At 48.0% G+C, this 23,644-nt stretch overlaps 9 protein-coding genes across 9 annotated transcripts; 5 read left to right on the forward strand and 4 right to left on the reverse strand.

The window, feature by feature from the left end:
- Nucleotides 1–604: 604 nt before the first annotated feature.
- Nucleotides 605–1,659, forward strand: M431DRAFT_521947 (hypothetical protein; the record flags this gene model as incomplete). The annotated part of the gene is made up of 5 exons (XM_024920483.1): nt 605–640; nt 796–958; nt 1,016–1,249; nt 1,325–1,485; nt 1,540–1,659. 5 exons carry the CDS (start codon nt 605–607, stop codon nt 1,657–1,659), a joined length of 714 nt encoding a protein of 237 aa, XP_024772496.1.
- A 2,093-nt stretch (nt 1,660–3,752) lies between these two features.
- M431DRAFT_90564 (hypothetical protein) lies at nt 3,753–5,427 on the forward strand (the record flags this gene model as incomplete). The annotated part of the gene is made up of 2 exons (XM_024924161.1): nt 3,753–4,602; nt 4,667–5,427. The coding sequence occupies 2 exons, from the start codon at nt 3,753–3,755 to the stop codon at nt 5,425–5,427; spliced, it is 1,611 nt and encodes a 536-aa protein (XP_024772497.1).
- A 40-nt stretch (nt 5,428–5,467) lies between these two features.
- On the reverse strand, nt 5,468–7,857 carry M431DRAFT_510099 (hypothetical protein). Its single transcript, XM_024919409.1, has 4 exons — nt 7,203–7,857; nt 6,664–7,132; nt 5,774–6,602; nt 5,468–5,676 (listed from the first exon to the last, which is right to left on the reverse strand). Exons 1-3 carry the CDS (start codon nt 7,692–7,694, stop codon nt 5,788–5,790), a joined length of 1,776 nt encoding a protein of 591 aa, XP_024772498.1. The 5' UTR covers nt 7,695–7,857; the 3' UTR covers nt 5,468–5,676; nt 5,774–5,787.
- Nucleotides 7,858–8,374: 517 nt separating this feature from the next.
- On the forward strand, nt 8,375–9,710 carry M431DRAFT_510101 (hypothetical protein). The gene is made up of 2 exons (XM_024919410.1): nt 8,375–9,065; nt 9,122–9,710. The coding sequence occupies exons 1-2, from the start codon at nt 8,555–8,557 to the stop codon at nt 9,448–9,450; spliced, it is 840 nt and encodes a 279-aa protein (XP_024772499.1). The 5' UTR covers nt 8,375–8,554; the 3' UTR covers nt 9,451–9,710.
- A 1,951-nt stretch (nt 9,711–11,661) lies between these two features.
- M431DRAFT_532520 (hypothetical protein) lies at nt 11,662–12,386 on the forward strand (the record flags this gene model as incomplete). The annotated part of the gene is made up of 3 exons (XM_024920864.1): nt 11,662–11,738; nt 11,796–12,099; nt 12,289–12,386. The coding sequence occupies 3 exons, from the start codon at nt 11,662–11,664 to the stop codon at nt 12,376–12,378; spliced, it is 471 nt and encodes a 156-aa protein (XP_024772500.1). The 3' UTR covers nt 12,379–12,386.
- A 1,128-nt stretch (nt 12,387–13,514) lies between these two features.
- On the reverse strand, nt 13,515–15,220 carry M431DRAFT_7323 (hypothetical protein; the record flags this gene model as incomplete). The annotated part of the gene is made up of 3 exons (XM_024922112.1): nt 13,515–13,684; nt 13,862–14,693; nt 15,203–15,220. The coding sequence occupies 3 exons, from the start codon at nt 15,218–15,220 to the stop codon at nt 13,515–13,517; spliced, it is 1,020 nt and encodes a 339-aa protein (XP_024772501.1).
- Nucleotides 15,221–16,063: 843 nt separating this feature from the next.
- M431DRAFT_90327 (hypothetical protein) lies at nt 16,064–16,465 on the forward strand (the record flags this gene model as incomplete). The annotated part of the gene is made up of 2 exons (XM_024924138.1): nt 16,064–16,289; nt 16,368–16,465. The coding sequence occupies 2 exons, from the start codon at nt 16,064–16,066 to the stop codon at nt 16,463–16,465; spliced, it is 324 nt and encodes a 107-aa protein (XP_024772502.1).
- Nucleotides 16,466–17,126: 661 nt separating this feature from the next.
- M431DRAFT_89712 (hypothetical protein) lies at nt 17,127–17,657 on the reverse strand (the record flags this gene model as incomplete). Its single annotated transcript, XM_024924053.1, has 1 exon — nt 17,127–17,657. One exon carries the CDS (start codon nt 17,655–17,657, stop codon nt 17,127–17,129), a length of 531 nt encoding a protein of 176 aa, XP_024772503.1.
- Nucleotides 17,658–22,763: 5,106 nt separating this feature from the next.
- On the reverse strand, nt 22,764–23,045 carry M431DRAFT_60231 (hypothetical protein; the record flags this gene model as incomplete). Its single annotated transcript, XM_024921560.1, has 1 exon — nt 22,764–23,045. A coding segment is annotated over one exon (282 nt), but the record flags the coding sequence as incomplete, so codon positions are not given.
- Between the last annotated feature and the right edge of the window lie 599 nt (nt 23,046–23,644).

Here is a 23,644-nt window from a genome sequence, read left to right on the forward strand (position 1 = left end):
GCCTAATTAAGCAATAGCTATTTAGAAGGTCTATAAGCTAGTCCTAATTAGGCAATAGCTTATAAGCTATAGGGTAGGTTGAAGGATCAAGTATTAAGTATAGCTGATTGTAAAGGTTATAGGGGGTTATAGGGGATATTAGTGATAGCTAGTGCTATAGACTAGCTATAGGGATGTAAAGACCACTGTAATAACCGCTATAAGCTCTATTTTCTTATAGCTATAGCTATAGCTTATAGCTATAGACTAATATAAACAGTTAAAAAAAGGTTATTAATTAAATCTAGCTATAGGGCTTTACAAGCCCTGTTTTATAGCAGCCGCTGCTGCTGACTAAAGCCTGTAGCTTAGCCCAAGGCCCTGTAGCTAAGCCTTAGGCCCGCTAGCTATCCCTAACATACTGCAAGTTCAACTAGCTATATAAGGCCTGTAGAGCTATAGGGAGCGGGCATAGCCTGAATCCGTAACACTTAATAAATTAACTAGCGGTTTATCTAATAGTAACTAAATTGAAAAAAAAAAAGAAATAAATTAATAAATAAAAAATATATTAGTAATAAGTATTATAGATTAAAGTTTATAATTACTACTAGTTGATAAAGTAATGCAAGGAAAAGAGTTTATTCCTTTACTAACTAAGGTATTACCCTACCTAATATAGGTTAGGATGACTGATTATGCTTATTAAACATACTGACTAATTAACTAGGCCAATGGCTAACTAATATACATAGTAGTATCTCACTAGTGCACCTGCTTAACTACTAACACAGTACCTCGATGTCTCGATTCTAGTATCCTCTCCAGCTGCTTACAGAAAACACTCCAAACGGCAAAAAGGTGCAAATTCTATTAGAGGAGCTCTATGATATATATGGGCTTTCATGGACCACCCGCCTCATCGACCTCGAAACAGACGAGCAGAAGAAACGCTGGTTCCTCCAGCTGAACCCGAATGGTATTTCTCAAATGTCCTTCACCACATCGCAAGCTCTTACAGTCTGGCATCACCTAGGCCGGATTCCTGTCCTTCTAGACGCCGTTGAAGCGGAGACTGTTGTTTCCGTCATAGCGAGCTCGGCTATACTCATCTACTTACAAGAGAAATACGATGAACGCAACGTCTTTGGCTTCCATTCTGCCCACGAAAAGAGCCAGGCGATACAGTGGCTGTTCTTCTGGCATTCTTCGGCTCCGGCGCAAGGGCACGCTCGACATTTTATGAAAGGAACCGCAGAACCTATACCATGTACGTAAACTTATATTTTCCAGTCTTAAGACAAAGGGAAAAGTTCAAGGACCTGGACTCAACGACCAACAATAGATGCAGCGCAATATGTCCAAAGGGCCATGCTTCGCATATACTCTGTGCTGGAATCTCACCTCAGCGGGCAGTATAACGGCCATTCCGCAGTGCCTCGCGAATACCTCGCCGGCGATGGGGTAGGAAAGTATAGTATTGCTGATATGGGCACTTGGCCTCACGTTCGATGATACCGGTCATTGGGATTCTTTGAAGAAACTGACATGCGGCCAAAGTTCCCGCATCTTCTACAGTGGATTGATCGCATAGCAGCAAGGCCTGGGGTGCGGAGAGGTATCGACGCCGGCAAGTATGACAGCGAGGAGAACCCGGGGCTTTTAGTACGGGCTGAATAGGCAGGGTCGGAATGGTATGACAAGTACCTACTGAAGCATACTTCACATATGAGATTTTGACCAAGCATAGCACTTTGAATCATGGTAATGAGAGAAGTGTTCAACGTACCATCATCAGACGAACTCTTAAGAGATACTGTGCGGAGAAGGTGCAATCAGCGTTATACTGTAGGTCAGACAACGGACCGTCCACGGATACGAAGAGGAACTGGCGAATGCGATCGGCCGTGGGTCCAGGGGGCTTTTTCCAGGGACACCGTTTCTATCTTTCTCATGAGGCGCGAGTTTGGCATGCTCAAATGGATAGATGCGAGGATGCGTCGGTGGACACTACCGTTAGCGTACGATGAGAAGCCAATTATTGCAGCTGGATTCAGCCAAAAGAACGTTGATCAAACAACATGCTTTTCAGCCGCCCCTGGCATTCTGCATGGTGTAGCTGATGAAGCGGCAGGGGTTTGATTGTTTGATGACGGCAGACAATCGAAGGGTGCTACACACTTTTCTTTGTTACATAGCAGTTGGCTGCTTCATTATTCCTTTAAACAGGTTCTGCATCTGATCTGAAAACAGATATGTTTAGGTGCAGGTAATTTTGGAATTCTGGGGAAAACAAGCAAACCAACAACACTTGAGCCGTTTTACTCGTACAACAACAAAAAAGGAGAGCCAACGGCAAACATCTCTTTGTATTCCATGCCCCAGCCATGGATGTTTGCGTCCATTTAGGAAGGGAACAGCGCCAAAGAGACACGAGTAGCACCAGCGATGCTCCGTCATGCGCCGATCGGTGGATGCATGAATAGCGGTGGCGCCGTGGGACCGACCCTGCTGAACTTTCAGATGCTCGAAAGAATGCTCAAACGATTCATGGCCCAAACATCTCCATCCAATGCCTTTTTTCCCTCTGAGAGACGACATTGGAGCATTCGGACATTGCAGCAGTGGTTGTTAGATGCAGAATAAAAAAGCTGCTGTGTTTTAAAAGAAACAATTGACAGTACACCATGTGTTTCACTGGTGGTTATATATATGTCTCCGCCTCCGGTTGAGATGCGAGACTCGTCGATCATGGTTCGACCATTTCGGGCCACCGGAAATTTCACAACCGGGAACCGATTTATCGATGGTGCTTCTAGACTGCCTTCACTTTTAAGATTTTTTTATTCTTATTTTTCAATAGCTAGTGGTATTCCCATTTGGACCCTTTGTAGATCTGGGGATACCGGCAAGAGACGCAACTTCCCGTCTACGACCCACGGCTCTTTCCTCGACGCCATCCGATCCTACGTACAGACATCCGTGTAACTGTGTACCTGCATGTATCTTTTCATGTCACAACCTGGTCTATGCCTTCTTCATAAAGCCATGAAAAGTGGAAAGTGGAAAGTGGAAAGTGGAAAGTGGAAAGTGGAAAGTGGACTCGGGACGCATGTCACAATCTTTGTCTCGTACGAGCACTTGCTCAAGCCACACATTGGTAGGCCTTGAATAAATGTGGAAATCCGAAACCTGCATGCGGAAGGGGCATCTCACACGGATCGACATGGAAGGTAACGCCTTGTACTGGAGCTATTCTGAGCAGGAGGCACTGATCCTCGCCTTTTAGCTTCACATCCTTTCCTTTCTAGTCGGCTCCTTCTTTGTTCTCATTTCCGATGTAAACAAATGCTCTCCCCTTTATCTTCTTTATCTTCGTTTTCCCTTTCTTTTCCTTTCCTCATTCCTGTCTTTCCTTTCATTTTCAATCCCTCTTATACAATCCGCGGGAGAGACAACGACAGAGAGAGAGTCCGGGTTACCTCTCTTCTGCCCTCTCTAGTCGCTTGCCTCAATCCCTGACTGGTTCGCCTCTCCTGTACCATCTTTCCCGTTGAGTCTGTTTTTCAGTTTGATTTCAGTGCACCTTCGTTTCTTTGATCCTGTACGAGTATACACATGCCAAAGAAAACGGCGGAAGGATCGTGCCACTCGCTTCAGCAGCCGTTCATTACCTACATGAAACCACAGATTGAGCGTATCTCAATATCCTCGAGTCTTCTTGCTCCCCGTACAGGACGAGCCCCAAACCATAATTGTTTTATTGATTGGCAATGAACCATCACAGTTCTATCAACGACTTACCATCAGAAGAGAAGATGGGCCTACTGGACCAAAGACGGGGTTCGGATGCTGCAACAGATGTCAGTGACAGCAGTACTGGTACTGCGACTGGCGCTGGTATAGCCACAACTCCGGCCCATACCGACGGCCATTTTCAATTCGGTCTTTTAAGTCCTTCAGCTGATTCCCTGAAAGCACCCTTCGGATACATTCGATCAACACCATGGCGGATTCTTGCCGTCCGCTTCCTTGTTTTTCTCACACCTAGCTTCTTGCAAGGTCGTCACGCTCGCGAGCAAATATCCCCGGCTAAACTTGCTCCAACTGCCTACCTTGATGGCATGCGTGGTCTGGCAGCACTCTTCGTCTTCTTTTGTCATTACTTTTATCAAGCATTCACTATCGCCGAGGGATGGGGTTGCGGTGAGACCAACTACCACATTCTCAAACTGCCATTCCTTCGTCTTTGGTACCAAGGCCCTCCGGCCGTCTGTGTCTTCTTTGTCATTTCTGGATATGCGTTATCATACCGACCTATAAAACTAATTCGAAACGGAGCTTGGCCTGATTTCGCCAATACCATGAGCTCTTTAATATTTCGACGTGGAATTCGTTTATATCTTCCCACTGCAATCTCAACTTTCATGATTATTTGTTTCTTGCGCATCGGCGCATACGAATGGACTCGAGATTTTGCCAACGATCGAAAGTACATGAAAAACATTGTAGAGCCGCATCCAGCCCGCATGGAACATGCATATGCTCAATACAAGGATTGGCTATTACATATGTTTAGATTTCTCCAAGTTTTCAGCTGGGACAAGTTTGGTGGAAGTACCTGTAAGACGAAATGATCCATATTCAACATGTTTTCTAGAAATACATACTAACACTCTCTTTCCAGCTTATGACGTCCATTTATGGACTATACCCGTTGAATTCCGATGCTCGCTGTACCTCTTTCTTACCATTATCGGCACTGCCCGCCTGCGTACTTCGGTGAGATGGCTCACTGTTGTCTTCGTCATGTTGGTTACCTATCGCAACAGCCGATGGGAACTTTTGCTATTCTTTTGCGGGATGCTCATTGCTGAGAATGATCATATCCGTGGTGCGCACGTCCCGGCATCTAACCCACCCCTGCCGATGGAAGAAAAGCCTCGCTCGACCAAGACCAAGCTGTGGCCCATCTTCTGGGCCCTATTCAGCATTCTTGGCTTGTACTTGATGTGTCAGCCGGATGGTCGTGGTGAAATCACCCCTGGATGGATATGGCTCTCCTCCCTCATACCCAAGTGGTGGAAGGAAGAAAGGTACCGCTATTGGCAGTCGACTGGTGCCGTCGTTTTCATCATTGCTGTGAGCCATTCACATCGATGGCAACGCTTCTTTAACTTGCCAGTGGTTCAGTACTTTGGCAAGATCTCATACGCCCTCTACCTTATGCACGGACCAGCCATGCATGTTGTTGGCTACCACTTTGAGAAGTGGGCATACAGCGTCACCGGAGTGCAAGGCTACTGGTATAATGCCGGATTCGTCCTGGGGGCGTGCTTTTGTATTCCCACGGTTGTGTGGTGGGCGGATATCTTCTGGAGAGCGGTTGACATTCCTACTGTCAAGTTTGCCAAGTGGTTTGAGAGCAAAGTGATTGCCAAACAGTGAGCTCAGATGAAGATATTCACAGAGAGAAGAGGAGAATGGTTTCTTTGATTCGGATGCATAAACTAAGAGCTTTGCAGCTTAGATGGCGTTAATAGCGGGGTGTTATGTTATTTCCAATATGGGCTTGATTTTGTCTTTGATCGTCACCATCGAAGGAGATTTCTATTTGGTATTATATCTTCCAAAAATTTACGTTCTTCATCTAAGTACAGTGCATAAACTGCAAGGGGTATGTCGTGAACTTATTTTCTGCACGAAAAACGGCATTATTAGAGTCCATATAACATCTTATGCCAGGGGCGCGGCTCAGAGAGTGAGAATAAAATTGTGAGATGAGCGTACACACCTAGTAATTTGCCCTTACTTGGCATCTGACAACGGCCATTGTTTCTCATCTCGTGAGTATACTCTTTTTCCCGCCACCCAAGTTTCTCTTACTTTGAGTGTGCGAAGCTTCTCGACATCCATGTCCTCCAGCGGCTCATCAAGCACAACCCAATCCGCAAACGCACCCCGCCTGATTGAGCCTGCATATTGCTCGATAAACGCCCCGTATGCAACATTCTGTGTGAAGCCTATAAGCGCTTCATCCAAGCTGAGAGTCTCTTGCGTGTGCCATCCTTGTGAGGGGTCATTTGGATCAGGCCCTAATCCGGTGTGCGGGTTCTTCCTCGTGACCGCAGCGTAAATTCCCTGGAACGGGTTTGGTGGCTCGACGGGGAAGTCGCTGCCAAGGATGGGTTTGATGTCGAGTACAGACTTCATGCGGTAGGCTTCCTCCTTTGTTCTCTTTGGTCCGAGTCTTTCCTCGGCGTACTTCATGTCGGAGGTGGCGTGGGTGGGCTGAATGGAAGGGATGATGCCGAGAGCGCGCATGCGTTTCTGGTCATCGGGGTGGATAATCTGGGAGTGTTCGATGCGGAACCGGTGCTTGGATTGACAATCGGCAAGATTTTCTTGTCCACATTGCTCCTTCAAGGCTGCTTCAAAGGCATCAATGGCATTGCGGTTGGCCAGGTCCCCTATGGCGTGAATGTTGACTTGAAAGCCCTCTCTGGCCCAAGCTTTGGTCACCTCTGTAAGGGCTGACGCGTTGATTAAGAGGGATCCGGAAGTCCAGGGGTGGTCACTATATGGCTCAAGCATGGCACTTCCCCAGCTTCCCAAAGCTCCGTCTTTATTAGAAGAGAGAAATGTTAGCACCGCAGCAGATCTCCTTGAAGTTGAGTAACTCACCAGCGAATAGCTTGACGCTGCGCAGTCCAAACATTCCGTTTGAAAGAGTGATTTGAGGAGTGGCTTCGGGGCAAAATGTGTTTCTCTTCGCACACTCCAGCATACTGTAGACTCGGACAGTCCAGTCTGGAGAAGTCGCTAGTTCTGAATACAACTGAGCGGTGTCTGCCGTCACACCGGCGTCGTGCATTCCTACCAGGCCAACCTTGTTCAACTCCTTCATAGCCGACTTGATGGCTCGGGCTTTTTCTTCTTCTCCGGGCTTCGGCCACAGGGCCATGATCATGTCCATGGCATTGTCGCAGAAGACTCCCGGGCCAGGATCACGAATGATATCACCCCCGGGAACGTCTGGGATCTCCTCCGGGAGGAGGTTCAACACTGACTGTGAAACCCATGAGCAATGAACATCAATTCTGTCCAGCATCATGAAGATTCCTCTGAGTTCGTCATCTTGCTCAATATCGTTCTAAGAGTCAATGATAAGATCACTTATTAGCAAAGAGAGTTTAAGTTCTATATGAGAGTCATCAACTTACAGCAGTGGGCATGCGTCCAAAGGCAGATTGATCCCATCCAATACCACGAAGCCACTGGCCTTTCGTGCCTGCTCCCGGGTTTGCGGCAAGGTATGTCTTGATGCGATCTCTCACTTCATCGAGCGATTTGGAGCCAAAAAGGTCAACCGAGTGAAGAAATTCTCCATACTGTAATAGATGCCCGTGGCCGTCCCAAAGACCAGGAATCGCATAGCCGTCTGAAACGGAAATGTCGGCTCCTTTTACTTGGTGGAGAGAGTCCCTGCTATCCTGGGTCCAGACGTAGCGAATCATGCCATCCTCCACCGAGAAACATTCAGCAGACGGATGTGCGGCATCATGAGTCCTCACACTCTGGTAGCAATATACTGGAAGAGGGTCATTGTGAACACCCGTGAAGAGAAACGGATGTTGCTGGAAAGAGTAGGCAAACACCGCGGCTGCAATAACTGAGATAATGGAACCCCAGCGAAGGAGCGGCGATAGAGCCATTTTTCTCAGAGTTGGGATGGATTCTGCAGGCCCGAAACAGCAACTATCCTCCAAGTTAGTGCTTATATACAATTTTCTTCTTATAGTTTCGGAATCACTCTGACATATGGCTTACGCCAAAAGTGCTGATGCTTTACATGAAGGGCACAAAAAGTGGTCCTGGAAATGTTGATAGTGCGCCTTTGTGAGAAGCCTTTTTTTTTTTTCTCTTTTGGTATCCCGACCGTAGTCCGAGACATTTTTCTGGTCCCTTGCAGTGCGACGCCCTATCTCTAGCCAAAGGATTTCGGTATCGATTATGATTTGTTAAAACCATGGCTATTTTGCCGCTGATCAGGGACTGGCTTGCGGACGCTAGCATTGAGTTGGAGGCATGGCGGGGTGAAATGGCGCCGAAAAAAGGAGGGGCAGGCTGTTGAAGAACCCCTCATTGGGATTTGGGGTTGCGCAACAGCCTTTTTGCGAGGGCTGTTGATGATTCGTTTGCTCGACTGTCAAGTGATTTTGCTGTTTGTTTGTTGTTTGTTTGTATTGAAATAATTGTGATGTGTGAAGTAGAAATTTGGCGGTGAATCACGTGTGCAGGCGATGGTGATGGCATCTTCTGGGAAAGGAAAGAGCTTAAGGACAGAGTAGCGACTTGCCGTTTGTCGCATTGATCGCAATTAGACTAGCAAACTATCAAAGTATTACTTCGTATTACTTCGTATTTCTCCTTCTCTCATCCTTACAACTTCTCCTTGTTCTCGACCTCTTGCTGCGAATAAACACTTCTTTGGGAGATAAACAAGAAAGACTCAGAACACGGCCGAGCTACTCCTGTCCAGAACTTTTGACTGATACCCAACAAAATCACAGCCATGGCTACACCGACTTCACCAGCCCAGCTCGATGAGCTCGTCCGGACTCGTGTAGACAAGCCCATTTCTCCAGAAGTTCTCTTACCTATTCTCTCTTCTGCACCCTTCATCCCCAGCAAGACGCTCATCAACGCCCGTGATATCGGCGCTGTGCCCGGCAGCAAGATTCCCTCTGGGCGCATCTTCCGCTGCGGCACTCTAGAGTACGCCAGCCATGATCCCGACACCGTGGCCTGGATCAAGGCCAACGTCCGCCACATCTACGACCTTCGCAAGCCACTCGAACGAGAACACGGCCCTGACCCCGAGATTGAGGGAGTTGAGAATGTCTGGTTCCCTGGGTCGCAAGAGTACAAGACGCCGAGCTTGGAGGATTTCGCCAAGGGGGACGGCAGTGCCGCCTGGAAGGACCAGTACATGGCGGTTGCTCTCACCTATGCGCCGACATACAAGGCGGTCCTAGAACACATCAGAGATAGTCCCGCGGAGCCATTTCTCTTTCACTGCACAGGTAGGCAATTGTTCTTGGCTACGGGCTGCGTCCTCGTTACTAACACGGTGAATTAGCCGGCCGTGACCGCACTGGAGTTCTCGCCGGCCTTCTCCACCACCTCGCCGGCACGGCGACTGACGATGCAGTTCGTGACTACATGCTTTCCCGAATCGGTACCGAAGTCGCTCGCGAGAAGCTTCTAAGATTCGCCATGGATAGCGTTGGCACCAACGATATGGAGGTACCAGGCTTCTACAACCTCGTTGAGCTGCGGCCGCAGTACTGGACTGCCTTTGTCGGGGGTCTCGAAGAGCAGTTTGGTGGCTGGGACGGCTACGTGACCAAGGTTCTGGGGCTGTCAGAGGAAGATCTTATTACTGTGAAGAAGAACATTCGTTCTTGAGGTTTTGCTATGATGACGAGAGAAGAAGTGGCAGTTATCAATCTGTTTTGCATTGTTGTTTGTGATACCATAGACGTTTGATGACGTTGAAGATGGCTATGCTGAGAGCTTCGACTGTTGAATATCCAATCCCGTCTTGAAGCATCCAAATTTCCTATTACAGAAAAGCCTCTCACGTTCGGTGAAAATATTTATCCGTATTTATTAAGGTACGCCAGCAAGCGGAGGACAGAAAAACCGAGACCGGGAAGATTTCAAACACCCACGAGTTAAAATTTTCTAGTAACTACTACTATATTTATATTTTTCTAATAACTATTACTACATATAATAAAGTTTAGGTGCTGGCTGAATAGGCGTTCAACGAGTTGGTTAAGTGCTCATATTACTGAATGTATGTACGTATTCATTTTGCGGTCTTGCTTTTTCTGACCTCCGCTTGGCCAGTCTAACACAACTCCACACCTCTGGGATTGAGCCTTAGTCAACTCCGTGATAGCTAACGATGGCGGCCCAAACAGTTACCAAGACCAGAACTCATGATGATTACGCTGCGGGATGGGTCTATGCGTTATCTAAAAAGCAGACCGCGGCCACGGCTATGCTAAATAAGAGACATAATAATCTTATTAAACCGCCAAATGACCCAAATACATATACCTTGGGGTTAATCGGTAAGCATAATATTATTATAGCTTGCTTGCCTTAAAGTAAGACCGGTACTAGCTCAGCAGCGACATTTGCGACATAGATGATCTCCACTTTTCTATTAATCAAGTTTGGCTTGATGGTTGGTATTGGAGGAGGTATTGCCCCTAAGGTTCGACTTGGCGATGTAATTGTCAGTGCTTCTACGGGGTGGTATTCTGGGGTAGTTTAATGGGATTACGGTAAGGCAGAGAAAGGGGGTGAATTTAAGTAGATCGGATTGTTGAATAACCCACCGGCTCTCCTCCGTACAGCTTTGATGAAACTGAGAACAGAGAATGAGTTGAGCGGGTCTAAGATACCTGAGTATTTAGACGAACTAGCCAGAGATGGCCGAGACTCGTGTCCAGGTATACTTGGTCACAGTCACTTAAAGATCCTTTGCATACTACTGCGGCCGAGGGAGGTGAAAGAAAGCCGAGAGAGATATGCGTGCATTATGGTTTAATTGCCTTCGGTAACTAAGTGATTAAAGACGCTGAGCTTTGTGATACCCTTGATTAGCGTTATGAGGGGAATGTGTTGTGCGTTGAAATGGAGGCTGCAGGATTGATGAATAATTTCCCTTGTATTGTCATTCGGGGTATTTGCGACTACGCCGACTTGTAAAAGAATAAGGACTAGTAGGAATACGCTGCGGTAGTAGCTGCGGCGATTGCAAAGGAACTTTTGCACTATATTTAGCTACGTGATGTTAACGGAGAGCGTCTAGTGAGAGACATAATTAAAGAGGGTAAGTTGTTCCCTAGTTAAGTAGATGGTAGATCTTTGATAATAAATGTAGTTTATAATGACGTTACATACATTAAGGCCAAGCTAGATAGAAAGGATGATGTTGAAATTCTTAATTGGCTTACACGAACCGACTACGGCCTGTAGTAAAGCGATTACTTTAACAGACGGCAACCGGAAACCGGAACTTAGTTTCTTGAGTCGGTAGAGTTCTAAGACTGGTTTGTTATAAGTAAGTAAACGCTGTTTTGTCTAGGTATCCTAGGAGCAGGAAAGATTATTTTGACGTTAATTGTGGTCGATTACCTTTGCTTAAAGTTTTATAATAACTTGAATATTGGCATTGCCTATATTTACTGCAATTTTAAAAAGTAGGAAGAGTAGAAGATTGACGATTTGTTAGCAAGCGTGTTAAAACAGCTAGCTGAAAGTTAGTTTTGTCTGCCTGAGAGTATTAAAAGTCTTTATAGTTGCCATAAAGCTAAACGAATACACCCTTCTATTAATGAAATCTTAATAGTTTTTTAGTCTGTGACATTAATGCATTTAAGAATCTTTGTAATTGTTGACGCTTTTGATGAATGCTAAGAATCCAGTGGCTGCCGGGCGAGATTTATCTCGGAACTCTCTAATCTTTGAAAGAATAATGGAGTAAACATCTTTGCGACATCGAGGTTTATCCCAGATATTAGGGATAAATTTAAGGGAAGCAAAGAGGTTGAGATCCGTGCTTATGATGAGGATGTGCGAAAATATTTAGAGAGCCAGATAATGCAGTGTGGTTCAGCACTCTTAAAGGCACGTTGTGAAGAAATTACAACAGAGATTGCAAAGGTGGTCAAAGGAATGTGAGTTTTTATTTTCCAATTATATAAAAAGACTAGTACTAAATAACATTTACGCAGGTTTCTCCTTGCACAGCTTTATTTCGAAACCATTAAGACTAAAGAAAGATTAAAGCAGTTTAAAAATACCCTGGAAAAATTACCTACCGGGCAGAAAGCATATGATTTTGCTTACGAAGAGGCTATATGGAGAATCAAGGGCCTGGATCCAGATTCCAAGGAGCTAGCATGGCTGGTTCTATCATGGATTACCTGCGCAAAAAGACCATTTGCTACAAAGGAGCTTCAGCATGTACTTGCAGTAGAAGTAGGTAAGGCTGAATTAGATGAAGAAAATTTCGTTGAGATTGAAGATATGGTCTCGGTATGTGCTGGATTGGTTACTATCGACGAAGAAAGCAACATTATACGACTAGTCCACTATACAACTCAGGAATACTTTGAGAGGACGCAGAAATAATGGTTCCCGACTGCATAGGTTTAAATTGCCACAATTTGCATTACTTATCTCTTATTTAGCGCTTTTGAGACCGGATTTTGTGAAACACACCAGGAATTTGAGGAGCGATTGCAATTATTTCCGTTCTATAGCTATGCTGCGCACAGCTGGGGGTACTATCCTCCTAAGGATGAAGCGGGTTAAGAAGTTATTAAGTTTCTCAAGAGCTAAGCCAAGGTTGAGGTATTGAGTTAAGCGCTGATGGCTATTGAGAGCAACCACAGTTAAATAATGCAGACGAAAATGACCGGATTACACTTGGCAGGGTTCTTTGGATTGCATAAGGCCACAGATATACTCCTTGAACTTGGACATAGCCCAAACGAGGTAGATACTTGGAACCGACAGCCTCTGTGGTATGCTGCCCAGAACGGACATGAGGCCCTGGTAAAGCTACTGTTAGCAAGCGGAGCTATTGTTAATACTACTGATATGTTCGGAGAGAGTGCACTCTCGGTAGCAGCCAGAATCGGCCACTAGGGGATTGTTGAAGCGCTATTAGCAGCAGGAGCCGATATTAATGCTGGTACTGGCTTTGCAAAAGAAACTGCACTCTTAGAAGCAGCTGTAAGCGGTCATCAGGGGATTGTTGAGGCGCTGTTGGCGGCAGGAGCTAATGTTACTTTTGATAACCGTTGGGGACGGACTGTACATATAGTTAAGATTGCAGCTAAGAGAGGTTACCAAGAGATCGTCGAGAAGCTGTTGGCAGCAGGGGCCCAGCAGTAACTAGTATTTACACAAGAATGGCAATTATTATCAGAAAATCATGACACTTTGTCTTTATAAAGGAAGCCAAATTCGCACAGACGCTAGATAACGTTGAAGAAATGGAGTGGGGGTAAAGAGTCACTACGGGGCACATGACAACTCTGCACGAACATTTAGATATTGACATTCGTCATTCCGGAGGAGACAGCTCTGTGTCAAACGTCAAATCATTTCGGCGTTAGGCATATGACGACCGCTATGTATCTCATCTGTTCCATGTCCATAGTAGATCAAGAGTAACTTGCTTTGTACTTTCCCTCCCCAATATAAACACAGCCTTTTAGCCCTTGCATCTTGGGCTTACCGCTTTTCCCTCAGTCCTCCCACAGCCTGATACTCCCGTTCACGCCCTGTTTGACACCATGTTAAGGGCATAGGATGAAAACCGAAATGGTGTCTCAAATCGATCCAATAAGGCAGAATTTGCCGTTGCAGAAACATCGCTTTGAAAATCAAGCACCTTATTGGATATTGAATACATACGCACGCGTATAGAAGCAGGGCTAACTTTAACCCTGCATCTTCTTTCTCTTGCCGATCTGGGCAGAGAAACCCGTCTTGATGGCTGTGACACTTCGTCGTGAAGCGCAGTTGTTGCAGGTGATGAAGTACAGACGGTTCTCACCCTTGTTGAGCTCGGTATCGGGGGACCTGCAAGTTTTGCAGGTAACGTACTCGACTGAGAAACAGCTAGTTAGTATGATATTATTTTACCAAGATTCAAGAAAGAGGACAAAGTGGATGGGAAATGGAAGAGTAAGAGGTGGTGGTAGGTGTGAAGAGGATCCTAGTCTTGGACCCGGGATGGGCAGTATGAGGCCCGCCCCACCGCCTGTGCGTGACGGGATAGACGTACTGATGTATTTTCTGACGACGTTCTCAATCTGTTTCTGCTGGAATCGACCCTTGATGACCAGTCTCCTATTTCCGTCAACGGAGCCGTTTGTACCCAATTCGGCAAACAGGTAGGCGGTGAGATGTTCTTCGGTTCGCTTCATGCGCTTGCTGATGTCGGCAATGTTGGCAAAGACAGTTTTCCTGTTGCCTTCACGCATGCACTGGGGAGGAGGAATCTTGTAGCTCTTGGTGCCGCTGAGTGAGTGGTCGGGATTCTTTTGTGATAGAACAGTGAAGAAGCGGGAGAGCAGCATGGTATAGGGGATTGTCTTGGACTCGTCGTGGGCCCAGACACCGGTGCCAGTCTCCATGTCACCCTCATCCTCCTGAGCTGCCTCCTCGGCCTCTTCGGCGTCCTTAACCTCGAGCTGCTTCAGCTTGGCAGTGAACTCATCTTCCTCAGCACCTTCGGCCTTCTTGACCTTCTTCTTCTTCTTCTTCATGGTCAGGTCGAGACCTCCATCTTCGGCGGGGGCAGCGCCATCCTCAGCATCGGCATCGGCTTCGACGCCCTCAACCTTCGTCTTCTTCTTCTTCTTCTTTTTCAGGAGAGATAAGTCAAGGCCGCCATCTTCGGGAGGGGCAAGTTCGTCGGCGGCGGCTTGAGATGAAGTATCAGCAAATGCTTCGAGGGCGGCAGACAAAGGCGGCGTACGAGGCGTGTGTGACTGAGCCGTCTCCTTGGGTTCCTCGACAGCACTCATGATGGTTATTGAGCCGTCGGTCTCGACTACTAGTTGCTCGTCGGTGAAGGCAACGGATTTACGGGAGGGCTTGCGTTCGAGTTGGTCCTGCGTAGTGGGGAAAAACAGAGGGAAAACGTTAGCAATGCTGGATGGCTTGTCTCGTGATGGAATTGAAAAGTCTAACAGAGGTAAAGGCAAAGGCAAAAAAAGGAAAATCTCAAAAGGGATTAGGCTGGGGAGTGGTACAGTACTGATGATGCCTGGTGATTTGTGATGCCGTCTAAATGGCAAAGGCTGTGACTCAGAGGTATGACAAGGGAGGAAGAATCATCGGGTGGATGAACAAAATGTCCGCGGTGAGTGTTGGTGGGGTAAATTTGCAGTGATTGGGGCTATTTTTTGCGTGGCCGGTGCTGGAACCTTGTGGGCTGTGGGAAGAAGAGAGGGGCAAAAAATGGTGTAGGAAAAAGCAGAGGGAGAGCAGAGCAGCTGGAGTGGCAACGCCAGGGCTAGCTTTCTTGGTCCAGAAGGTAAAGAAGGTTTCCATGAAAACGGAGACACCTCTCTTGGTTGGTTGTAGTGGTGCAGTGTGAGGTGGCGGACGTCAGACTTACCAGTACTTCGTTGTCCATGATTGCGGTGGTTTCTAGGCTTTTTGCCTTTGTCTTGCTTGCCCTCCTTTTGACAGCTCAGGTCTGCTCACTAGAGAAAAGGCCCCTCTCTGTGCGCAGCGTCTGTCTCAATCGCTGTCCTTCCTTGCGTCGCTGCTTGCTTGATAACTGAAGCTGGACGCTTATAGGCGCCGAGATGTCGAGTCGGCGGGCGATGGCTGACGCTTTGCAGCCAAATATGCGCGTATCTGCACGACGATGGCGTTTCCTGCAGAGGCTCACTGGTCCTTGTTGTAGCTGCAGATGGAAATGTTGAGTGAGCAGCGCTGAGTGAAAAGGTTGAGTTTGAGTCAGCTGCACGTCATGTCATGGGCCGTTTGTTTGGGCCGATATTCACGGAGCTGCTGGGCACTGATCTGATTGCACGGGGGAGTCACACCAAGAAGGAGGGGTGTCACGTGAGTTGACAGTGCACGATAAGATAACAGCTGCTGTGCCATTGAAGTTGCTCCTCTTCCAGCCGGCAGTGCTGTACCAGGTACGTACCTCAGGCCTGAACTGAACTGAACTGCAGCGCTGCAAACCTCCCGAGGTGGGCCAGTTGCAGCCGCCCTTCGGCATCAGTAGATCGGAACAAGCTCCACTGCGATTGCGAGGCCCAAGACCGTTCACGACGTCTATCCGCAGAGACAATCCAGATCCAGCAGTCGCCCTCGTCTGCATTCATGGCCTAAGATCTCCGACGACGCCGTAAAGCGCTCTCTCGTTCTTCCCACCGGGTCTCTCTCCCTCTCCCTCTCCCTCTCCCTCTCCTCCATAGAACAACCACTCAATCCTCTCTCTTCCCCTCGGAACCTCATCGCAATGGCCTCAGACGAGTCCCTCGTCGACCTCCACGCCTCCTCCCTCACCGACGACAAGGACGACGTCGATTCTCTCCCTTCCGAATCCACCAGCGATCTCTACTCCGAGGCCGATTCCGAGGCGCAGGCAGAATGGGACCGCAGCCTTGAGCAGCTCCAGCTCCTCCTCACCATGATTCTTGTGCCGTGGATGGGGAAGCTCTTTGGCCGCAAATTTGCTTATTGGAGTGAGTTGTGCCGGACCTGACATCTGCTTCTTATTCTCTCTATATGGCTCAGCTGCTGATGATTGTTCTTGCGCTTAGGCTGGGGTAAGTACATGAACTGGGTGCACAACGTAGACGTGCAAGTTACGAACAAGAAGTCGTTCAATGCTGCTGGCGCTGTTGCCGCCACTTTATAGCCGTCAGTCGGATTAAGAATCATTCGGCGTTTTTGGATCGACTGCTTGTCTTCACAGGCTGGGAATGTATAGATTGATTGCGGTTCGATATATAAACGTCAATCCGATAAAACATCAGAGGCGCCACTACCACCTTTTCGGCCAAATGTATGATGAAAAGCCTTGCATATACACCGGAGGCACGAGGGAAACCCTACTGCCAGGATCAACGCCACGTGTATTGTAGCACATGAGGTGTCATGAAGAGGAATGGTAATGGGCAACGAAGAATGTATATATAAACATGATTTTGTTATTCATCCCTCAATTACTACATTAGTTATCATTTCCATAATACTGTCCCTTTCCTGCCAACCTTTGGCAATACCAATCCAATACCGAATATTGCCCATCGTAAATGTATGTGCTAATACAGCGTAACTTCATATACCCGCCCAAACCCATCAACTTGACACCCATTAAACATGTTGGTTTCTTCTTGACAAAGCTCTACTCGCATGTGTTGAATTGAGAGAACATCTTCGCATTAAGTCTAGCTCCCTCAGTTGCTAGATGATCCACCGGGGACAAGATCCTGTTGATCAACAACAATGTTCCTCTCATAGCGAAAGAGCGAGGGATGTGAGGGGAAAGGACAGTGGATGCTCCTCGTCGAGCACACTTAGACCTGCGACATGGCAGGCCGAGATGATCGCGAAGAGCGGGACGTGCGGATCGACCCGCCAAACCCGCCGCTGCCCTTAGAATCCAGGATGGTGATGGCCAAGAGTAAGCTGAAGCACACCCAGAGGAACCACATGAACGCAGTGCTGGCCTGGATCTCACGGCACCTCCTCTCATCATGGTGAGAACCGAAGCCGATCCAGCCACTGGGCAAGTGAGCACCGGAGATGTTGCCGCAGTTGGGAGCTCGCAGCTCGGCGGCCAACACAATGGCGCAGATGAAGGTGAGCAGCGTGGCCAGACCGTCCCAGAAGACGAGCGCAAGGGGCACGGCAAGGCTGACAACGAAGACTGCAAGCAGGCCGTAGAGGAGCGCAACCCACGACCAGGCGGCGACGAACATGGTGAAGTTGATGGTCTTCATGTGACCGTTGACATTGGCGGCGATGACATTTCCGATGAGGGCGGTGATGAGCAGGGTCCAGATGAGTGCGATGATACGCAGGATGATCTTGAAGAGGTTGGACATGGTGGCGGTGAGGTCCAAGCTTCGATTTCTACTGTGTTGATGTTGATTTTGGTTTGATTCAATTCAATTGGCGATCCAACAGTCAGTCGCGAATTGTGGGATTGATCTTCCGCAGACCAGGCAGGGGGAGGGCGTGTCTTCTGTCTGCGGGATTCTTTTTCAATCGGCGCAAATGCCTGTCCGTGCAATGGGAGCTACCGGCACAATCGGTGAAGCAACACGATAGCGAAGCTAATAAGTGTTGAAGCACCTAAGAGCTAAGTTGTATTATGCTGGCGATGTTGTGTTTGGCTTGGAATGGAAAATTGTTACGGATTCAATTGAAGCAGAAAAAAGACACGACGCTGCATACGAGAATCGTCGAGGCAGAGACGCAAGCGATTCGAGTGGGAAAGGCGTGATGCAAGAGTGTCGACCGAGCAACCACGGAAAGGAAGCTTATAAGGTGAGATGGGCGGGCAGTGACGTGTGGGGGGAGAGGAGCTTCGATCTACTTGCTCTTAAGGTAAGCTGGGAGCTGGGGGGTAAAAAAACAACACGAAAACGACAAAAACAAAGTACAGCTGCTCCGCGATTGGCAGAGACGGTACCTCTTGCGTGTCTCAAAATGCCAAACGAAGGAGGTGTAGCTTCATGCGTCTTGTGCTGCCGGAGTTCTCGGCACTTGTTGAGGGCTTGCATGACGTTTTGCATCCGGGCGTCGATCAAAAGTGTCAGTGTGAAGCTTGTTTTTGCCTGTGACTGCTGGCTGCATTTTGCTTTTGGCAGAGAGTTATGTTTGGGAGAGTCTAAAAATGCCCTTTAAAACACCCTGACGTCACACTCGTTTCAAGCGAGACAGCCCAGCAAAAAGCATCCTTCATCACAAAGATAAAAAAAATTAAAAATAAAATACAGCCACCAGTTATTGTCTCAAATCTTCACCTGTTGTGACACAATTGTCTTGTCTGCCGCATTGTCGCAAAAAAGCTGTTCTGGTGCTGTTGCGTGTGCGGATTGGCTTCATTGGCTGCAGCTAGACCCTACATGAGACAGATCTCCCTGGTTGGGAATAGTCGCGCGGCTGCTCGTTGGCCAGGGACAAATCCATGTCGTCATCGCCATCATTGGTCGGGAAGCTTTTCCACGCCCGAAACGGATCCAGCTGAGCACTTTGGCGAATAAACTGCCGACGTTATGTGATGCGAAGGGAATGTTGGAGGTGAAGCGCGTTCTCGTGTTCGTATCCTCATCCGTCTTCTTGTTTCAGAACGTTGTTTACGTGTATTGGGCACAGCATGTGAACAAATGCGAATGGCCAATCATTGCACCGCTCCGATCAGCCCATGAGACCATTTCATACAACCTCAGCTGAGCCAGAAGTAAGATACAACTGCCAATCAGAGCAGAAGGATGCCAAGAGGAAGAACAAATTGTGAAGTCTAGCAGAGTAATCCGGATAAACAGTCCTCCGTTATGGATCTCATGAATGTTTCTCAATAAGATGAACTCCGGCTAGCCTCGCTTGTCCTCCGCCGGCCCCGAGCTCCGAGTTCCGGGGACTTAACCGGAGCTCTTCGGTGGTCTTCGGACATAAACGGGGTCATCCACAGTTGAATAGCCTTATCAAAAGGAAGCTGTGGCAACGTCTGTGCTCGTTTTAATAGAACTCTATCACAGTGGTATTTATGCCAGAATCCTCATCCTCATCCAACCCAAAACCAGTTACATCCCCGTCAAAGAGGCACACAACAGCCTGAACTCGCCGAAGAATCCCCAATTTTCTCCATACCGGCCCTACAAACGGAAGAAAGGAAGAAAGAATGTTTCAGGTAACTTTACTGGAACTTTGTCATCGCTTCCCTCGCCGTCATGACGACGCAACCCCAAAAGGTCCCCGAGGGCAAGGTCCCCACAAGGCTTCGTAAAATGACATTGCGCGATGGCTACTGTGGCTGAAGAACACTGAAACTCTGCTCAACCGTCTGCTTGATTCTTCGAGGCCCACCGAGGCCATGCTCTCTGAATCAAGCAGCTACTTTCCCGGCCTTTGGGCAACGGGTAAAGTTGCCGGTCCCACGTGGTGGCTAGGGTTTCGTGGCTTTTTTTTTTCTGCCTTTCATTCATGAGCCACCTTCAGCTTGGGACAAGCCCCATTGATGATAAAGAGTTTGGGCTGTTGCGTGGAATCAAGGTGGTCGCGTGCGTGTCCCACCATCTCCGGTTGGCGGACCACCAGCCATATGATGGCTGGAAAAGCTTGTCACCCATCTTTATGTGCGTATATTCCATCCACGTCACGTAGATGAGGATGGGATTCATGTGGTGGATGACATATCATCTCTCCCAAGATATCTTGGCAGATTCCCGAAGATCCGATCGCGTACCCGCCACGTTGCTGATATCCGGTTACGTGGTTTACCAGACTCCTGGAGCGATGCTAAGAACCAGTATTCTGGGTCAGATATTCTGGTGAGAATATCGGAGTTCCGCAGTTAATGGGGGAAACTAAGAAATCCTGGCGCTTGACAATGTCGTTGCCTTGCTCTCCTCTCCGTTGTCGGTAGCTAGACAAACGTTTCAATCAAGTGTCAAAGCTATCAAGTACAAGTAGGACTTGTCTTAGCAGGAAGCTCTCTTCAATTCGGTAAGCAATCTCTCATAGCTTCTTTCATACACCGGGAGTTGCCACATCTCGTTTGTTGTAAAAAGTTTGGAACTGTGTACCAACGCTGCCTTCTCGTGCTTGGTAATGTACGAAGAGAACCATTAGCCCAAACCCTATCTCTCGCTGAAACAAAAGACTAGATTTTGATTCCGATATGCGGCGTCGCCCTGGATGCTACGTGATTCGTCTATTCATAATAAAGTTGACTCGCAAAAAGTTGCAAGTAGAAGCTACATTGAACAATAATATGCCAATGCCACCCATGAGGCTGAATGAAAGGTTATTTCCTTTCTTCCGAGACCTCCGTTCTATTTACAACTTCCCAAATTAGCAAAAAACGTGTTGCGTCTCTCTTAGTTATTCCCTTGGCAGCCGCTGAACGAAAGTACAGTTCTCTCAACGTGTTGGCTAGCAATTAGTGCAAACTCTCTCTCTTCAGGTAGGGCGAAGTTTATGCCGCAGACAGTCGGCGAATAGTGGCAACGAGTTTGCCGCAGCGTAGAAATAGCCGCGTGTTAAAAGGGAGAGTGAAATGCATTTCTCCGCCCAGGCGCGCCTCCAAAGCTTGCGAATCGGAGATATGGCGGGAACTTCTCCCAACGTGGAAGTGGCACCGAATATCCGCAAATTTCCAAGCGACACTAGATGATTCAGTTCTTTAGTTGGTGGAGGTTGATAGAGAGGCCGATGGTTGATCGAGATGCCGATGCGCGTGAGGGCATTGAGCTGTGGCATTGGGGATAAGTTGTGCATCTAAGACTTGGGACGTGTAGAAAGGGCAGGAAATATTTCCTGAACATGTACAGAAAGGGTAAACAGCATGAAATAGAATAGGATGAAATGTGTAGCGGTGAGATGGTACGTGTTCTGTGCAATTTGTAGGAGGATTGGAGACGACCCGTCTTATACGTCTTGAGTAATAATCACACTTCTTATTCCAAGCTCAACTCCAAATATTGTCATCTACACTACGACAAAACCAGTCCTGTAGTGCCAAGTCGTAATGTAAGACACTTAGACCGTGCTATCCTTATTCAAGGAAAGGCTTCTGTGTAGAGGAACAAGTATATGAAGCAACAAGACAAGACAAGTCAAGTTCAAACCACCCGAGCATTCACAGTGGTATCACTCAAGCGGCGAAGAAGAAGATATAAGGTAAGATGTATCAATTGAAAGTAAAAAATAAAATCAAAAGTCTATAGGTCCTTCGCTGGTATCTATGTAAAGGAAATTCGTAACAGCATCAAGCTATATTGTAAACACCAATCCAATCTTTTTTGAACACCCGTTCAACCAAACCTTCCACCTTTATCCACATAATCCACACTGCATCGAGCGGGAAATCCTTCCAAACATCCAAGATAGATAGTCATGAAATATCATGTCCATCAGGGAATGGTCTCGACTTTCGCCATGTAAGCAAGGCTAGGCACCTTAGCTTCCGGAGGCTCGCCTTTAGTGTTAGCGATGCTGCTAATCGGCCATCATCCGAAGGAGCGAAGGAGAAGCAGCGAGATCGCCTCGACATGTGAGATTGTACTAAATCTCCATCTCGTATGCAAAGGTCCTGGGGCTAGCCAGGAGATTCAGGTCCCCGAACAGGCGGCGCCGGGTAAAGTCGAGTTTCCCATCTTGGATGTTTTGCTGACGCTTGGCTGTATAGGCGACCCTAAAGGCCCTAACCTTTAGGGGCGGAGGCAGCGCCAGGGGCAACAAGGTCGTCCGACTCTTTAGCGGGCTTATGTGGTTCATATCGCCCTTTGTGGGACCCGCCTTTCAGCGATCGCACAAATGACGAAAAGGAAAAAGTGGTTTCTGTAAATGAAGAAGAAAAAAAAGGGGGGGAGATAGTGAAGAAGAAATTGGGTAGTGCATATGTGCGTGCCAATTGGCGGTTTGAGACATTGCTCAGAAGTTGCTTGCATATGCATTGCGAGGTAAGGATGGAAGTGTAGCGTGAAAGTCATGAGTTTTTTCTCACAGGAAAAAATTCTTGTGAGTTGACAAGTTGATAGTGGCAGGTGTAAAAAGGCTGCCACGTTCCGTAACTTTTTTTGGTCATGGTATCATGATGATAGTAAAATGTTTGTTGTAATGGTGAATGTAATGGTGAATATGCTGGTAGGAAGCCCTGCTCACAGCCGCATTGGTGCGGGTGGTGTTGCAGGATCTTCTCCTCCAGGTGGGTGACCGAACTCTTTTTTGGGAGATTTTTTGTTTTCCTTCGTCGTGTGCTTTCGTTTTTCCGTGTATGTTATGGAGAGGGCGGCCGTCCCATGAAGAGCGCAAGGTGTGATCCAAAGGATCGACCAGTGTGGTGGCTCAATGGAGCAAAGCGTGGTGATGGGATGTGAAAAAAAAAAAAAAGTTTGAATGAGGGGAGAGAGACAATGATATCACACGCTTCTGCATTGAGGGCGGATGATCGCCTGTTTGGGGCAATGGCCAATTGCTCATGCCCTGGTGTGATCCCAGTATCGCTTGCGCGCCTTGACGGCTGTCTTGTCGCCCTGGAAGCGGTGCTGGAAGAAGTTGAAGACGGCAAACTCATCGCGGGTCATGACATAGGAGTCGGGCTGGGCCTGGACCTTGCCCCAGATCTGTGACAGAGCCAACTCCAAGATCTTGCTGACGGTGGGATCTGAAGCACCATCGGGGCTTTCCCTGGCAATCTCGAGGGCCTGGGCAACGGCAGCATCCTGCTGGGCCTGGTGCTGCTGGGCAGCGGCGGCCTTGGAAGCGTGGTGGTGATGGGAGTGACGATTGCTCATGCTGGCGTAGCCGAGCGAGACGTCAGGCTGGCGGTGAGGCATGGGGCGGATGGGAGAGTGGTTGAGGTGCTGCTGGTACTGGATCTCAGAGGGATAGACAGACAGCATCGTACTTGGTAACTGAGCGGTGGTGGTCGGGGCGATGGTCATATATGCGTGGGCGTGTACGAGCAACTTGGGGAGGAGCTTGTACGAGTGGGTGTCGGATGGAATGGCGTGCGTCAGTGACCGGGGTATGGGTATGGCGTATATATACACGCACTTGTCCGGGGTAGCGTATATATAGAAACAAAAGCAAGCAAGGCAAATTACTCGAGGCGTCCAAGTAATAACCTAGGTCTGCATATAGTACAAGTGCAAGTACTCGTAGTAGTACAGCACTACCAAAACCAATATATGCGGTGGAGAGTGGGCGGGAGTATCGATCCACGATCAGGCTCTGCCAGGAAGGGGGATCCTTGCTCTTCACACACACTCCCAGCAGGCTTGACGGCTTGGCGTACGGTCCGTGTGTGGGGGCCAAGAAGCGGGTGTGAGCTTGAGTTCTCTCGTGCGTCTAGAGTCTGCCT

Source organism: Trichoderma harzianum, assembly GCF_003025095.1.
Source record: "Trichoderma harzianum CBS 226.95 unplaced genomic scaffold M431scaffold_9, whole genome shotgun sequence".
In the NCBI taxonomy this organism is placed as follows: domain Eukaryota; kingdom Fungi; phylum Ascomycota; class Sordariomycetes; order Hypocreales; family Hypocreaceae; genus Trichoderma; species Trichoderma harzianum.